Consider the following 18,750-nt stretch of genomic DNA (forward strand, 5'->3'; position numbering starts at 1 on the left):
TTCTTACCCCATCCCTGACATATTTAGTTGTTTTTTTTTCTCTCTGCCCATCATTCTGCCTGTTCTCCATCTCCCTTTGGTGCTTCCCCCCACTTTCTCCCGAGGCCTCCCGTCCCATGATCCTTTCCCTTCTCCAGCTCTGTATCACTTTCACAAATCACCTTCCAGCTCTGAGCTTCATCCCACCCCCTCCGGTCTTCTCCTATCATTTCGCATATCCCCCTCCCCCCACTACTTTCAAATATCTTAGTATCTCTCCTTTCAGTTAGTCCTGACGAACAGTCTGGGCCCAAAATGTCCACAGTGCTTCTCCTTATAGATGCTGCCTGGCCTGCTGTGTTCCACCAGCGTTTTGTGTGTGTTGTTTGAATTTCCAGCATCTGCAGATTTCCTCGTGTTTGCACATCCATTGAGCAGCAGTTTTGTGGTTGAAAATGCCTTTTAATGAGATGGAGTATAGTCAGACTGGTTCAAGCTGACAGGAAGGCAACAGTAACTCAAATAACCACACGTTACAACAGTGGTGTGCAGAAGAGCATCTCTGAACACACAACACATCAAACCTTGAAGTGAATGGGCTACAGCAGCTAAACTCCACTCCAGATTCCACTCCTGTACCTAATAAAGTAGCCACCTCATCTGGCACCAACAAGTTCACTCACAGGGTGGTGAGAGTGTGGAATAAGCTGCCAGCAGAAATGGTGGATGCAATTTCAATATTCAAGAGAAGCTTGGATAGGTGCATGGATGGGTGGGGTATGGAGGGCTATGGTCTGGGTGCAGGTCAGTGGGAGTAGGCAGTTTAAATGGTTTGGTATGGACTAGATGGGCTGAATGGCCTGTTCTTGTGCTGTAGTTTTCTGTGACTCTATCACCTCTCTGTCTCCTTCTCTCCGAGGAATAAAGTACTCGTCTGTCCAACCTTGCCCTGAAATTCAGTCTCTTGAGTCCTGGCAACATTACACTCTTTCTAGTTTAATAATGTATTTCAATTAGCAGGGCTACCACAACTGAACACAACATTTTAATTGTGGCCTCACTAGCACCCTGTGCAACTGCACGACGACCTCCCATTTTTTTTTTTCAGTCGATGCCATGACTGAAGAAGGCCAACCTACTAAAAACATTCTTCACCACCTTGTCTATTTGTGGCTCCACTTCCAGGGAACCATGTACCTGAACTGCGAGATTCCCCTGTTCTGCAACACTCCCCAGGGCTCTGCCATTTACTGTGAAGGTCCTATCTGTCTTTCCAAAACGCAATGCCTTGCACTTATCCAAGTGAAACTCAATTTGCCATTCCTCGGCCCACTTATAGAAAAAGACTGATGGGCAGAGTTCAAAAAACTTTGAAATTTATTATCTAAGTACACATATATCACCATATACTACCCTGAGGTTTAATTTTCTTGCAACTATACTCAATAAATCCAATAACCATAACAGAATCAGTGAAAGACCACACCAATAAGACAACTCTGTGCAAATAAGAAAGTAATAGATAAACAAATAAGCAAGCAAGCAAGCAATAAATATCGAGAACATGAGATGGAGTTCTTGAAAATGAGTTCATTGTTTGTGAGAACAGTTCAGTGATTGGGCAGAGTAGAAAGGTTTTGTTCAAGCATTTTTGATAGCTATGGGAATTAGTGATGAAATATAAGCAAGTACGTAAAGAGTTAAACTCTGGGAATGGACCAAATCTCCGTTATCTCACGTCATTTTGTGGCATCTTTTATGTGCAGATTAATTGGTACATTATACCCGTCGAAATTCACTGAGATTGAGAAAGGACTTGAATAAACGCGTGATTCATTCTGCTGCTGATCCAAGGCTTCATTTCCCCCAGAACCAATTCTGACGGCTGCCCTCAAGACTGCTCAGGCGGCTTTCGTCGGATCTCGGCAAAACCTTTCACCCTTCTTGTTTCCATAGCTTCTCCTTCCAAATACTTACGCAGAAATTAGTTGGTAAAAAATGTCCCCTTTTAATGAAGGAAAAAGTCCTCAAAGCGACAGCGACCCCGACTTCAACTTCGGCGGGCTGCGCCGACTGATTGACAACGTCATCCAAACCCTCAGCCAATAGCAGGACAGCCGTCATTTCCTCAGCCTCAGCCGTCGCAAAACCGGGCTGCTGCCGTAAAACGGCTCTTGATTTGTTGGGTCGGAAACCCCGTACGGTCTTTCTAGCTGCTGCCGCTCCGCCAGGTGAATGGGCCTAGTTGTCGGATGTGGGACCTTCAGGACTTTACACCTCTTCTGTGCCCATTGTAACTGTGTTTCTTTTCTTATTTTAACTTTAGGAACATGCCTGCGAAAGGACCTTTGCAATCTGTTCAGGTTTTTGGGCGAAAGGTGAGTTTTTTTTCTACGGGGCGGACTTCCCCCGCGTGTACTTGGCGCAGCGATCGCGCCTGGGCCTCGTGTTTCTTGAGTTGCAACCTCGGGCGGTCCCGGATCGCGATGCCCGTGCTTCTCGTTGTTCTCAGTTCGAACCCGAGGCCGTCCCAGGCGATCGGGGCAAGTCTGACGGGTGGCAGCGGCCTGCCATTTCCCCTTTAGATGTGAGCATCCCCATCTATTCTTTATCTTCACATTTCATGTGCCCCAAAAGCCTGAAATGTCATCGATACGTGTTCTCTTTTAGACACAAATAGTTCGTTCTGAGACGTGAATCTTCTGGATTATATTTGAATTGGTTAAAACAATATAAATACAGCTATTTAAGTAGAGCGTGGAACTTGACTGTTTTTAACATGGTCGATGTTATTATTTAGGCAATTATTCAGCTGTAGGTTAATCTCAGTAATAGTTAAAATTACACTGACTTGCATAGTTCCCCAGTGATTTTGTTTGCTTCATTTAGCCAATTCAGTATTGAATTTTGATTTGCATTTTAACCCTAGAAGTGAATTTGACTGCATTGTAAGCCCCGATGAAAACGGTTTCTCCTCTAAAGTGTCCTGCATTTAGTTTGATCTAGCCACTTGACCTCAATTTCTAAACGATAATGCAGAACTTTTTTTCCATCTCTTCAACAATTTTCAATTATTCCGTTATTTCAACCATTTTGTACTTGATAGTTAATCCACATTATACGATCTGAAAGTTCACACCCGTGAAGGGATCACATACTCTACTTGGGCAGTGAGGAACCTCTATAGAACCCTTTGCATGTCTTAAGTAAGCAATAAACAATGTGCAGAAATCATTCTGGAGAAATATCTAATGCAATAGATTACTTGCACTGAGTACCTGTATTCTGTTTAAACCTTCCTAAATCTTTATTCAGTTCACTATACTCAGATCTCCAGGGATAGGATGTTAACAAGATTATCACAAGATAGACTATACAGAAACATTAAGTCTTTAACTTAATATATATCTTATTTAGTACATTTAATTCTTTTGTGATGTGTTCTCTTGCTGTAAATAATTTATGGACTTTATTGCCTGAAACCTGTCGGGCTGCTTCTGACTGTACTGTCTGGATGTTTTATCAAAGATGTGGGGAAACTACTGTAGGTGTTCAGATTAAAGTAGATTTCTGATTGTCATTCTCCAGTCCACTGGTATGTTCTGCAGAAGTGTGAAGTAAAATGTATAAGCCAGTCAGTCCTCTACCCCAGTATCCTAGTCTATCATGGTTTAACTCCTTCAGCCTAACTACAGCATTAAAAAATTGTGTTTTCTCCATGAAGCTCACTTGCAGATGTAAAGATGAAGAGCCGTAGGAATAGCTCCTCCCCTTCTCTGTCAGATTTATAAATGGTCCATAATCAATGAACACTTCTGTACTATATTTTGTAGTTACAATGTTTTTTGTCTTTCACGCTGTGCTGCTGCTGCAAAACAACAAATTTCACATTGTATCAGAGGTAATAAACTTGGTTCTGATTCTGAAGTCAACTTAAAACCTTTCTGCTCTACAGAAAACAGCGACTGCTGTTGCCCATTGCAAAAGGGGAAATGGCCTCATCAAAGTGAATGGCAGGCCTCTGGAACAGATTGAGCCAAAGACTTTACAGTACAAGGTAAGTGAAGGGATTCATATGAAATATTCTGCACCTGTTTATGCCTGCTGACTGTCAGAGCATTCTGAAACGTATGCAGGCTCTGCTTTTTGTAAGTTGCTTGCTTGGGAGAAGTTGGAGGTTGTAAATCTCTAATTTACTGCTATGCGGCAATAACCAACAAACAGGCGATCCTAGATTCCATCCATGCTGGTTTGAACTGAGAATTTGAGCCTACAACTTTTGAATAACCAGTTGATCATTGAGGGTGTTTAAGAAGGAATTTGATAGGTATCTAATTAGTCAGGATATCAAGGGATATGGGGGGAAAGCTGGAAATTGTAACTAGGTAGGAGAATAGTTTAGCTCAGAGGAGTGGCGGAGCAGACCGGATGGGCAAAGTGGCCTACTTCTGCTCCTTTGTCTTGTGATCTTGTGATTTAACTGCTCCTCTGTGGTGTAGAGCTGCACCTTTGGTGCCCCATGTTGTTGGCACCACTGAACAAGTCAATTGTGTGGAATTGTGAAAGATTTTGTTCGGAACTGGGATTTGGTACTCCTGATGAAGGGTTTCGGCCCGAAACGTCGTCACTACCTCCTCCCATAGAAGCTGTCTGGCCTGCTGAGTTCTGCCAGCATTTTGTGTTTTTATTTGGCACAAATATGTTTCAGAGCACTTGAACTTCTCTGTGATGCAGATGCTTCCCATATCCTTGATTGACATTAGAAGAATCTAGTACAGTATTCCTTCAACAATGACCTTGCATGTCTTCAGGTGTTGTTATCTCAGTGGTTTGCAATTAGTGCCAAATTGTTCATAATATCCCTTAAACATCAGTGATGTTTTTGTTAGATATGGATACAGGTTGAGCAGTCCTTATACAAAATCCAAAATTTTTTGAGTGCTGACATGGCACCACAAGTGGAAAATTCCACAGGACACTGGGAAAGTTCCCAGGTAATCCAAGGAGCTCTGCACCACTGAGTTTTGTGAAGTGACCTCACATATCCTGAGTGGGGCCTGCTGCCACCAATTTGTTTTCAGCAGTTGTAGCCAGACCTTCGTGTGTTACTCACAGTGATTACCATGTGTTTCGTACTTACTCCTTGCCCTGTGCTGTGAAAGTATTGTTGAAAATGTCTAAAAGGCCTGCAGTTACCCCAATAGGTAATAGTGAAAAGGAAAAAAGGAAGCATTTATTACACAGAAAGTCAAGTTGTTGGAAGAACAACAGCTTGTGTGAAGCATCTAACACTGAGGAGTGTGGCATTGTGCAGCCTGAGCAAACAGAAGTTAAGGAAAAATAGAAAAACATTGCATAAAGCAGTAAATGAAATCTCAATCGTGTATGGAAAAAGTAGAATTGTCAGTGTTGAATATGTTGCTTAATGGTATGCTGATCATGAAACAAGCAAAGATCTACCAACAACACACACAAAATGCTGGTAGAACATAGCAGGCTAGGCAGCATCTATAGGGAGAAGCATCTACCATGTACTGATAATTGAAGGTAATTTAATATTCAGCAGGCTAATTGTAGAAATTTAAGAAAAAGCACAGCATTAAATTTTGAAATATTTGTGATGATAAACCTCTGCTGATTGTGAAGCAGCAGAGAAATCTATTGATGAGTTTATCAAGATTGTCACTGATGAACGCATCTTCAAAGCTGATGAAATAATTGTTCTGGCATTATTGCCCCAGGAAGACACTGACCACAGCTGATGAGAAAGCTTTTACAGGAATTAAGGTCGCCAATGATGGTATAACTGCTGGGATATGGTAATGCAGCATCCATGCATAAGTGCAAACCTGCTGTGGTTGGTAAAAACTTGTGTCCTCACTGTTTGAAGGAGTGAGTACCTTACCAGTCCATTATCAAAAGGGCATGAATCGCCCTTTTGAAAAGGGACATCCTTCTTGATAGGTTTGATAGGTTTCACAAACATTTTGTAAATGGATTTTGTGTTTAAACTTGGTCCCATCCCCAAACTATCTCATTGTGCAGAAGCAAATATTCCAAAATCCAACACACTTCTGGCATTTTGGATAAGGGGTGTTCAACCTGTAGTGACGAGCATTTTGAGAGTTTTTCTAACATCTCAGAACAGAGGGTCAGTGTTCATTCTGATGACTCATCCAAGGATTGGTGCTGGTGTCATCATTAATTGTAATGAGTTTTCATACATTTGACTGTCTCAGAGCTGAGGGTGGTGGCACTGAGTGACCTGCTTGAACAGCCCTTACTCAAGCTTTGATGTTTGTAAAATAAAAAGTGTCACATCTTTATGAATCAAACTGCAGAACTATATTCCAGAAAAAAATAATTTCATATTTTGATATATTGTGCACTTTGTTACCTGGATCTGGTAGAACCGTTTATGTGCATGTTAGTTTGTTTCACTGCTTGTCTAGTTTACTTGATGGTTGGGTACATCTTCGGAGATACTGTCAAGAGCAATAATAACTCAAAACTTCTTTGGTAATGTTTAACCTGGTAAACTGTATTTATGTGATCACAGGTCTCCTGAGTTTCAGCTTTATTGGAATTAGTTTTCAGCAGAAGTTATAACATGTACTGTGCACGTTCAGTTGTATGTTGTTGCGATAATTAGAGCTAATGCTGATTACTGTTGCAAGAAAAAATTAGTGAAGCCTTTACAATTACCTGATTTTCAGTATTAATTATTCATAAAATGTGGTCTAATCTTCATGTAAGTCACAATAATAGACAAACACAATATGCCTAAATATTAACACACTAACAATTGTACTTTTCATTCTTTTTTGAACTCATTGTTTAATCATTCACAGTCCAGGCTGGAAAAAGTGTGTGAATCCTTGTATTTGTTACCTTGTAAAACCTTCTTTAGCAGCAATAACTTCCAAAAGTTTCCTGTAGATGCTGAACAGACTTGCAGAACGGCAAGATGAATTTTAGATCATTCCTCCATACAAAACTTGCAGCTTGTCAATATTTCTGAGAAACCTTGTATGAATAGCTCTCTTCAGGTCATGCCATGGCATCTCAATTGGGTTAAGGTCTGGACTCTGACTCCGCCATTCTAAAACATGGGTTCTCTTGTGTTTCAGATCATTGAGTTGTTGCATCATCCAGCTTCTATTAAGCGTCAGATGTAGGGCTGCTACCCTGACGTTTGCCTGTAAAATGTCTTGATACAATTTTGAATTCATTTTTCCCTCAACAGTTGCAAGCTGTCCAGGCCCTGAGGCAGTAAAGTAGCCCAAAACCATGACGCTCCTTTCATGTTGCATCACAGTTGTGATGAGGTTTTGGTGTTGATGTGCAGTGTCCTTTTCCTTCCAAGCATAGCAGTGTACATTTCTGCTAAAATGTTAAACAACTTCTGTCTGCAGAACCTTGTCCCAGAAGTACTGTGGAACATTGAGGTGGTCTATTGCAAACTTGAGATGTGCAGCAATGTTTTTGTTTGGAGAGCGGTTGTTTCCTTTGTGGCGTCCTAACATGAACAGAGACTAGCAAGTTTTAGAGATTTCTGCAGGTCTTTCGCTATAACCCTTGGGTTCTTTTTTACCTTCTTCAGCATTGCATGTTGTGCCCTTAGTATGATCTTTGCAGAATGCCCACTCCTAGGGAAAGTACCAACAGTACTGAGTTTCCTCCATTTAGAGACACTTTCTCTAACTGGGCTAATGAACACTCAGGTCTTTAGAAATGCTTTTGTAACCTTTTCCAACTTCATGCATCTCTACGATTCATCTTCTAAGGTCCTCTAAAAGTTGTTTGATTGAGGCATGGTGCACACAAACAGATCTTTCTTGAAGAGCGGGTTCTGTCAGTAATCTGACTTTGAGTGTCTTTGTTTTGTAGAAGGCATTACCCCAGGGGTTCACATACTTTTTTTGAACCTAGACTGTAATTGTTTAAATGGTGTGCTCAGTATTGACAAGAAATAGTACAATTGTTTATGTGTTGTTAGTTTAGGCAGATTGTGTTTATCATATTTTTGTGTTTTAGATGAAGATCACATTACCAGACTACATTTTATCAGTAATGCAGTAAACCAGGTAATGGCAAAGGGTTCATAAACTTTTTCTTGCATCTGTATGTCACTAAATTGTTGGGCATTATTCTTTTTGTGGAAAACTGTTCTGAGTTAGCTTCTCATATAACATACGGTGGGGAGATGGTGGTCTTGTTGGCCATCACTCCTGTGAATCAAACAGCATATATGTTTTCAAACATTTTCTGTAAGTAGCATTCCATGTATAAAAAGTTACACTGATGGAGACCAAGGCTACCAGATATTTCCGTGTTCAGAATTCTGTCTTTGATGCATTCATTCCACTAGACTATTAGTTTTCAAAAGTGTTTCTTGATCATTGTTTGAGTTTGTATCTTACGCCAGGCAGCAATGGAGAAGTTTTCCTGATTAAATGCAAAATGTGACAGACCATGATGATCTGAAAATAATAGTAAACATAATAAAAACTGGAGGGCTGTGTGTGAGGGAAGGGTTAGATTGGTCGGAGTAAGTTAAGAGTTCAGCATACCATTGTGGGCCGAAGGGCCTGTACTGCATTGCACTATTCTAGGTTCTATTGGAAATATTCCATGGGGCTGACAGCATCTGTGGGAGAAACAGGGGATGTTTCAAGTCAGTGACATTCAGGATGCTGACTTGTAACTGAATAAACTTGGATTCTGCAATATATTATTCAAAGTACATTTATTATCAAAATATGTATACAGAATACAAGCCTGAAATTTCATCCTGCAAATCACAAAGCAAGAAAACGCTATTAACAGTGATGCTATTGGAATATGGAGTAGAAAAGTTGTATTTTTTTAATATAATTTAGCATTCAACTCTGCACTGTTTTTAAGTTTCTCAGTTTAAGTTACCTAAATGTCATAAAGCACTCTTCATGAAATACGTTCAATTGTTGAAAGGGGGAGATGCTGACTTGCTGGAAGAGGCAAAATAATTGCGGTCTTTCTGGGCTTTTAATACTCATTCTGTGGTGGTTTGTTGTGTATTTTACACTGAACAAAGTGTAAATAAGATTTTTAAAGAACATCATTTTATTCTTTACAGCTGTTGGAGCCAGTTCTGCTGTTGGGCAAAGAAAGATTTGCTGGTGTCGACATCAGAGTTCGTGTGAAGGGTGGTGGTCACGTAGCTCAAATCTATGGTATTATTATCAATGTATTCTATACTTTATTCATTTTCAGAAATTCTCCTACTTGCTGGTTATACTGCCTGAAAAAAATAGTAGTCCAAGTAAAAACCATTGGGATTTGCCTCAATAATTACAGCCCACTCATAAAGTAGAAAATTTAGTTCTTATTGGCTGTTTACTGTTTATATACCACTTGCACAAATGTGGAGGCATGAGATTTGGGAGCTTCAAAAGATTGCTGGAATTGTGCGAATGGTATCTTCCTTTGAGCTAAAGATTCTATTCAAGACATGGATTCCAAGGTCCAGCTGCCAAACTAACCTACTTGTACAAATAATGGTTAAGTTACCAGGCTAATATTCGGAGCCCTGAACTATTGATCTGGAGGGAAGAGTTTGAATCATCCTTTAGTAGCTGGGGAGTTCAAATTCAACTTGTTAAATAAATCTGAAGGGGAAATGTAATATGAATGAGGTTAACCACAAGACTTCTGATTTCTCATGAATTTTCATCTCATTTGCCAATGTCCTTCAAGGAAGGAAACCTGCCTTTTGTACCTATGATTCGGTTCCATCTGTGCAGTTGTCATTGCTATCTCTGTTCTGAGACAAATAAATGCCAGTAGTCCCATAAGTGAGTTTTTTAAGCCTGGAGGTGTCCAGCTGTGGGCAGGAGAGGGGTGACACTGCTGTTGTAAAATGAGAAGGGAATGGTCATTGAATTAAAAATTTTGTTGCAAATTAATGTGTATTTCAGAACTAAAATGCTCTTTTTTGTGATAGTTGTTCCCTATATCTTTCTTCTGAAGCTGGTTAACGTGGTTTTGTTTTCTCAACAGCTATCCGTCAATCCATTTCCAAAGCATTGGTGGCTTACTACCAGAAATGTATGTACTTGACAACATCTTGCTTGGAAATATTTTCTGATTTTTTTTTCCATTGGGCAGTTTTAAAATGACTTCTGTTGTTGCTGTACAGATGTAGATGAAGCATCCAAGAAGGAGATCAAGGACATCCTCATCCAGTATGACAGGACTCTGCTGGTTGCTGATCCTCGTCGTTGTGAGGCCAAGAAATTCGGTGGACCTGGTGCCCGTGCACGTTACCAGAAATCTTACCGTTAAAATGTTTTATTTTGATTTGTGGTAAATAAATAAATAACTGTCACGCAGCCTGTTCGCTATCTTTGAAATGCTTCTCTTTATTGGTCTGTTTCACCATATTGATTAATATATCATGGTTTGTAGGATTTTTATTATATATTTCTGTTCTAACTTTGGGTTTCCTTTCTACACTTGTCTTTTAATTTTTTTTATTATTTATTAGAAATATAATGTGGCCCATCAAGCCATGTTACCCAGCATGATTAGGCCCAAGCCTAATCACAGGGACAATTTACAATGGCCAGTTAACCTACTAACCGATAAGTCTTTGGACTGTGGAAGGAAACGAGTAGCCGGAGAAAATTCACGCATTCCACTTGAAAGACTTACAAACTCCCTATGGAGGATACAGGGATTGGAGTTTTCTTCCAAGTACTTTTATTTAAATAAATGAATTTTGCAGTCTGCGTAAGCAGAAAGTAATTCCAAGCCGGGGTTCCAAACCTCCTTTTGTGTCATGCAGCATTACCACTAACTGAGGGTCCATGGACCTCAGGTTGAGAATCGCTGTTCTAAACGTTAGCTGATGATCTAAATTTATTTATTTTAATTACTGCTCGGCTGATCAAAGAGGAAGATTTCTGGGATAAATCAATCACTAAGACATGGGTCTGGTTTTGCTCTGTCAAGGGAATAACTTACTTTTCATTAGACCTCAACACAAACTCGTGTAACTGAGAGTATGAAGGATGTACAAATTGGGCAAGCTGAAAGGAATGGGCTTTTAAATTGTGAGTTCATATCAAAGTAAAATAATGGGGTGCTTTGTATTAAATTGATTGGAGGGAGTGACTTGTCTGTGATAGTGTTTCTCTGACCCTGCTGTTCTTAATTGCTTAAATATGTAGTGACAAAAGCTTTGAATATACAGTAGTGTGCAAAAGTCTTAGGTGCGGTGTCAAAAAAGTTCTGTAAGAGTATATGTTTTCAAAAATAAGTGAGATGTTTCTAAATATCAAAAATTTCTGTAAAACAGTAAACAGGAAAAAGCTAAATCAAATCAACATTTGGTGTGACCTCCCTTTGTCTTTAAAACGGCATCAGTTCTCTTTGGTGAATTGTTGTGCAGCTTTATAAGAATCAGCTGCTAGGTTGTTCCAAGCATCTTGGAGAATTTGCCACAGTTCTGTAGACTGGCTGTTTTGTTTGCTTCTGTCCAGGTAATCCCAGACAGCCTTTGATGATGTTGAGATTAGGGTTCTGTGAAGGTTATGCCATCGGTTGCAAAACACCTTGTTCGTTTTGCTGCAGTTAATCCTTTATGAATTTGGCCTTGTGTTTGGATAATTGTTCAGCTGCAGAATGAAGTTGGGACCGATCAGTTATCACCCTGATGGTACTGTGTGGTTAAGAATCTGCTTGTACTTCTCGGCATTGAGGATTTCATTAGTCCTGACCAGATCACAAATTCAGTTTGTAGAAATGGAGCCCCAAACCTGCAGGGAACTACAGCAGTGGTTCACTTTTGGCTGCAAACACTCATTCATGCCCTTTCCAGCAATTCCACAGAAAAACTGCCTCTTGTTTGAGGCAAAAAACTTTTAATTTTGACTTGCCAGTCTAGAGCACTGGCTGCCATTGTTCAGCATCCCAGTCCTTGTATTTTTGGGTGTAGGATAGTTTCTTCTTTGTTTCTACTTCAGAGGAATGGCTTTTTGGCAGCAACTCTTCCATGAAGACTACTTATGGACTTGGGTGTACAGTGGGTTCTGTGAGTTCAGAGTTGATAGCAGTGCTGGGCTTCTGGTTTTGAAAAAATGTCAGTTTGCTGTATATCTTGTCTGCTGCACTGTGGCTGACCACTGTGTTTCTGGTCCTCAACCTTGCCCATTTCTGTGCCTCATTGGAAGAGCTTGGACAGCACATCTTGGAACTTCTGTCTGCCACAAAACTTGCTCGTGAGAGACATTGCTGATGCAGGCTGACCACCTTGTGCTGACAACCTTCTAATGCTCACTCTTGCCATAGTGTAAGAATTGATGATTTGAAGGTTACACTGCCACACCCTCATCTTTTACTTCGGTTGTTCTCTGCCCAATTTAATTCTTTCTGTTCCCATTTCTGGATGGTTTAGTTCATTCAACTCATGTCATTAATTATTAGCATCCTGTGTTATCTTTGTTTAATCTTGCACTGGGCTATATACCTACAAAATAATCAACTTTTTATAAAAAAAACAAAATGCAGATGTCTCTACCATATTTTTTGAAAAATGAATATTTGGAGATCTAAAACTTGCCCCATTCCACTGATACTTTAATATAGAAAACAAAATTAATATTAAAAAGATCTAGGGTTCCTAAGATTACTTGATGCAGTACTGTAGAATAGGGTGAGTACCAATAACAGGTTAGTGGGCACTAAATGAATAACCAGTTTGAAATCTTCACTTTTCTATAACGCATTACACAAAACATAGTTGTTTTAAAATGTTCAATTATCACACTTAAGTGTTGCAATTTTAATTCTGTATCATTACCTACGATGGGAAGTGTGATCAATCAGCCTTAAGATACTTGACTCTTGGAATGCAAAATATATGTCTGGAAATACTTTTGGGTTCAAGAATTGCATTTAAAGAGAAATGAATATAAATAAAAACAAACTGGAAAGGGTTATCTGAAATTATGGAAATTAAGGGAATCTGAAATTCCGGAATCCTGAGTAGAGCAAGGTAGAAATGTACTGTTCGATGAGCTTGGTGAAACTGGAAGAGTCCAAGAGATGTGGATTGAGAATTAAAATTGACCTTGTAGACTGGGGTGTTCTGCAAAGCAATCCGGCTTTCTGCAATGTGTAAACTATATGGTGCGCTGCAGGGGTTGTTTGGGCCAAGGGAACTGGAAAACGTGTTTTCCGCAGCTGGAAAGGGCTGTGAAGAAGGTGTAGCTGTCGAGATATAAAAGTGCTGCTTCGCAGTGACATTCTGTTGAAGAGAACGGGAATAGTGTTAGATCATGCACCAACCAAGGTGAAAGATGTGTACAAGAGAGAATCTGGAGTTACAAGAGACTACAAGTGTTGGAATCTGGAGCAACACTTGAAATGTTAAAGGAACTCGAGTTGGTTGGGCAACCTCCATGGAAGATCCTAGTCCAGATAAGAGTCAACACGAAACGTCAGTTGTCTATTTACAAAGTAGGGAAATGAGAAATTTTACATAATGGCGTAGGAGGTCTTCTCATTGTGTCCACGCTGTCCCCCAGAAGCACGATCCCATTAGTCCCAATTTTCCGCTCTTATTCTCACAAGCATGCTCATTAATTCTATTTATCATGAACCTAAGCTGAGCGATAACTTAAGAGTAAGAGAAAATATGCAGGTGCTGGAAATCCTGGTTTTAATTTACAAGCGCCTACTTGGGGTGTGATTGTATAAAGCCAAGCAGCCACAGAGAAACTGCATGAAAAACAGATAAAGGTCAGGCTCAAACCTAGGACTCTTCCATTGCGTTGCCAGCAATGAAACGTCAATAAGTGATCACAGCGCCTCTTAAATTGTCAAATGTAGTTAACACGCCGCGATGCCCGTTCTCTTGATTTTCCCGAGCCTCATCTTGGCGAGGGGAAGATCGTGGTGTAAAAGTTGTTCACATACGCACAAAGGATCGTTTTTCCCTGACCTCCACCCTCGTTCTTGTATGTTCGTCTTGAGGACCGTATCTTAAAGATCTGATTCTCCTCCCAGCGACCGGAGCAGCAAAGATATCGCAGCTGCTAGCTTTTCAAGCAGCTCCTATTGATAGGTTTTGTTGTGGCAGGTGCTCCTCTCTGAAAAGCGCCATGGTGTTATTTCTATTGAGCCTATCATTTTCCGACCAGGTGATAGCATTATAGGCACGTTAATTTGGCGTAAATGAAAAAAAAATCTGATTTGTGGACCACCATTCTAGCCTTTAGGAATGCGATCAATGACTGTTGGTTTTTGATGACGCTGTACTTTTGATGGTTCTGGGCCTGTCCTCGCCGGGGTTCAGAAGAATGAGTGAGATCTTATTGAAACCTACCGAATGTTGAAAGGCTTAGGCTGAACGGGTGTGGAGAGGATGCTTGCATTAGTGGGAGAGTCCAGGACCGGAGAGCAAAGGCTCAGAATAGAGCAGAGATGATGAAGAATCTAGCTAGAGGTTGGTGAAGCTGTGGGATTCATTGTCAGCGACGGCTGTGGTGGCCAAATCATTTTGTATATTTAAAGTAAAAGTTGCTAGGTCTTGATTAGCAAGAGCGTCAAGAGTTATGCGGAGAAGGCAGAAGAAAGGGGTTGAGAGGGATAATAAATAAGCCATGATCGAATGGAGGAGCAAATTCGAGGGCCGAATGACATAATTCTGCTCTGGTGTCTATGGTCTTATGGATACTTTTGCACCTTGAATTCGCTTGATCTGAAAACTAATCCAAAACTAATCAAATTGTAGATTAAATATTTTTTCTGTATGAAGATTCTGGTTATATGGTCATTGTTTACTGTAATTCTAATATATATTAGAATTAATTATGTATATTTATTACAGAAATCAGCAAGTAGAGTGGATGAAGTGTGCAATGTATGTGAGAGCAAACGGGAATGCAGCCAATTTTTCGCAACTTTTAATTGGGATTGTATCCCATATTTCGCATTTTCTAACTGCGACTTGCACCTTCCAAATAGTTAGTGATTTTCGGAAAATAAACGAAGCTGGCCGCGTGAAGGATTATTTATTAACCTTAGCACAAAAACTGAAAGAAAAAGTTATGTGCAACACAATTAGCTTTTTAGAATAATAGTTCTTTAAATATGTGTGGAATCTATAATCTAGCGGACACCGTATATCGTGACTCCAAATTTTGAGGGTGTTATTTCCAATATTTTTTACTCGCAGTTGAACGGTCAAACATTCACTTTTTTTAAATCCCACGTTGATTAACACAAAAACTTAAAACAGAAGCCTTCACCGCGCTGTTGAGCGCTCTCTCAGTCGGCAAAATTTGGAAATGTCAACGATGTCAACGATAATTAACTCATTCAAAGTTTCGCTGCAACCTTCCAAAATCTGGACTATTTTATGCGATGCTATTTGGAATATCTTTAGGTGGAGTTAACATTAAGCGTAAAACAAGTGCAGTAACATGCTCCGTGAGAAACAATTGTACCTTACTGACAATTAAACCTTGAGAGGGAAGAAAATCCCACAATATATTGGCCATAAAAGTATGGGGTTAAATCTCACTTTCACTGCAGTGCTGATGCATCTCAGAAATTCATCCTAATGAGATCAATTTATACCCATACAACGTTCAAAGTACAAGGCATCCTGCACGCGTTTAAAAAGGTCCCAAATCGTCAAATCAGGACATACCGGGCACCGTCAGGTAATTCTCTGCTATAATCTATTACTTCTTTGCTGGGAATTATTTAGCAGTGAGATAGGTTATTCTGATTTAGCAGAAAGGATCAGTTGGGTGCAAACTGCTCTCTGAGTCAGGCGATCGTGCTTTTTATTTGCATTTATTCCAAACGAAATGGTTTCGTGTTTTTCAGATTGCCTGTGTGTTATTTGTTTTCAGATTTAGATTTATTTATCATACGTACATTGAAACGTGCAGTGAAATACTCGTTTGCGTTAACAGCCAACACACCTTGTGATGTGCTGCAAGTGTCACCGCACATTTTGGTGTCAACATAGCAAGCCACAAAATTTTCGGTAACAAAATGCTGGTAATTCGGTCGTTGTTTGGTTATTTGGCTTTAACTATAACAAATATAACAGGCTAAGACATCAAAATGTAAAATTAATGAACTATATTCTAGGCCATTCATTTTCAGAACCCGTGTTGTTCAATGATCCTGACTGGTACCCCGAGGCTGGAGATTATTTACTTATTTATTTATTGATGTAGCGCGGATTAGGCCTTTCCCATCGAGCCGCGCCGCCCAGCAATCCTCCGATTTAATCCTAGCCTAATCATGGGACAATTTACAATGACCAATTAACCAACCGGTACATCTTCGTGAGAGGAAACCGGAGCACCCGGAGAAAACCCACACGGTCACGGGGAGAAGGTACAAACTCCTTTCAGGCAAAGCGGAATTGAACCCTGTTCGTCTGTACTGTAAAACGTCGTGCCCACTGGTGATAAAGTGCTGAATTATTTGAAGTGGTGTCTTTTAGAGAGAATATTAAAAACATGTTCAGAAGGATTTGCATTAGTCGAGGCATTATATTTAGTTTCAGGTGCAAACATTAGATGTTGAGTGTCTTGCAATAATATATATAATTTAAAATGACTGAATGGATTGTAAAACGCCTAGTGAATCGCATGTAAGTCATTCTTACAATGCTCTTTGAACTCATTTCACATCCATATAAACACTAACCTGTGACGGATAAATGTCAGTTTGCTGGGACAATGTCTTGAACATTCCTGTACGATACCATGGCAGGTGTCACAAATATTGGTGCAGTTCGAAGGGAAGGTGGCAGGTAATGGTGCATAGTTCCCTGAAGGTGGAATCTCATGTCGATAGGGTGGTGAAGAAAGCTTTTGGCATGCTGGCCTTTATAAATCATTGAGTGTAGGAGTTGGGATGTAATGTTAAAATTGTACAAGGCATTGTTAAGGCCAAATTTGGAGTATTGTGTACAGTTCTGGTCACCGAATTATATGAAAGATGTCAACAAAATAGAGAGAGTACAGAGGAGATTTACTAGAATGTTACCTAGGTTTCAGCACCTAAGTTACAGAGAAAGGTTGAAAAAGTCAGGTCTTTATTCTTTGGAGTGTAGAAGGTTGAGGGGGGACTTGATAGAGGTATTTAAAATTATGAGGGGGATAGAGTTGACGTGGATAGGCTTTTTCCATTGAGAGTAGGGGAGATTCAAACAAGAGGACATGAGTTGAGAGTTAAGGGACAAAAGTTTAGGGGTAACACAAAGGGGAACTTCTTTACTCAGGGAGTGGTAGCTGTGTGGAACGAGCTTCCAGTAGAAGTGGTAGAGACAGGTTCGATTTTGTCATTAAAAAAAAATTGGATAGGTATATGGACAGGAAATGAATGGAGGGTTATGGGCTGAGTGCAGGTAAGTGGGTCTAGATGAGAGTAAGCATTCGGCATGGACTAGATGGGCCGAGATGGCCTGTTTCGGTGCTGTAATTGGTATATGGTTATATGGTTATAAGGCCTAATGTTAGGACACACAAAGATGTTGATAGAAATGAATCTCCTAACCAAGCTGGGCTGCTTAAGGAACTAATGTTCGAACGTCAAACCCCCTACATGATTATTATTATTAAAATTATCTTAATTTTAAATTAATTTTAAGCACGCAGGTGGGTGGAATGGCTAAGTAACTCTAGCGTTAAGTATGGAACTGTTTATACAAATCGAGGTAAAAGGGCCATGGCATATTGACAGGGCATTGGGTCCACCTGCTTCACGGATGTAATGGAAACCGGGTCCAAAGTTTGTTAATCGCGACGCGGATGTTATACATCCAAGTTTTGACTTATTTTAAATATTGAGACGTGTCTACCTGCTTTATGTTTTATTAAAATGCAGCAGAGGAAGAGAGCCGATGCACCGCTGCACTCACAGTTCTTCCGTTGAATGAACAATTATGGGTAGGCCTCGCCTCTGGTAATTCTCGCTCCAAAACTGCAATCGAAGTGTAGTGAACAAGCAGGGTATTCAAAAAAAAAGAATTGAGATATATTCAGATGCTTTGTGCAATAAGAGGAAAAAAGGAGAAGGAAGAGTTAGACATGTTTTGGGAGGGCAGGGATGGGATGTCTCGCTGACTTGCTCTATTTTCCGATTATCATTCTGTCGGTGAGTTGGGAAGGAATACATACCAATAACCGACTGAAGCAACGAAAAACGAATAAATGTGATAATACATCAAATCTTACATTCCCATTGACAAAATCAAAATCAATTAGTTACAAGTGTATTAGTGATTAAGGTTTGTAGGCGCGCAAAGGCTATAATTATATTTACGTAAATTGTAACTACCTTAAGTCAGGTCGGGCGTTCCAATGCTTCTAATTAACATACGTGCATAGATAAACACACCCTGATCGGTTTATGACTTGGATTTGGTTAAAGTTTGCCATTCTGGAACCCGTATCAATTGCAGCTGATTGGGCGCCATGGTTTCCCCAAAACTTCTCGAGGGGTTTTGACAGTCTGCCAAACAAATTGCAAACAAATGTTTAGAATCATCTAAATTAGCAAAGCGATTGTCGATCGATTAGTGACAGTGACAGAAATAAAATATATAATACAAATAAAATAATAATCCGAACGAACATATTTTCGCCTTATTTTAATGTGGACGAAGAAAGTGGCCAAAATTTAACTTACAAATCAAACTGAGATTGTTTTTATTGACAAAGCCATGTTTAGTCTCATGATGAACGTAAACATTTA

The 18,750-nt window shown here is 39.9% G+C and overlaps 1 protein-coding gene across 1 annotated transcript; it reads left to right on the forward strand.

Moving 5' to 3' along the window:
- Positions 1-2,199: 2,199 nt before the first annotated feature.
- rps16 (ribosomal protein S16) lies at positions 2,200-10,352 on the forward strand. Its single transcript, XM_059978386.1, has 5 exons — positions 2,200-2,357; positions 3,935-4,036; positions 9,098-9,194; positions 10,021-10,068; positions 10,160-10,352. The coding sequence occupies exons 1-5, from the start codon at positions 2,310-2,312 to the stop codon at positions 10,303-10,305; spliced, it is 441 nt and encodes a 146-aa protein (XP_059834369.1). The 5' UTR covers positions 2,200-2,309; the 3' UTR covers positions 10,306-10,352.
- Positions 10,353-18,750: the final 8,398 nt, after the last annotated feature.

The sequence above is a fragment of the Hypanus sabinus genome, chromosome 8, assembly GCF_030144855.1.
Source record: "Hypanus sabinus isolate sHypSab1 chromosome 8, sHypSab1.hap1, whole genome shotgun sequence".
Taxonomy (NCBI): Eukaryota; Metazoa; Chordata; class Chondrichthyes; order Myliobatiformes; family Dasyatidae; genus Hypanus; species Hypanus sabinus.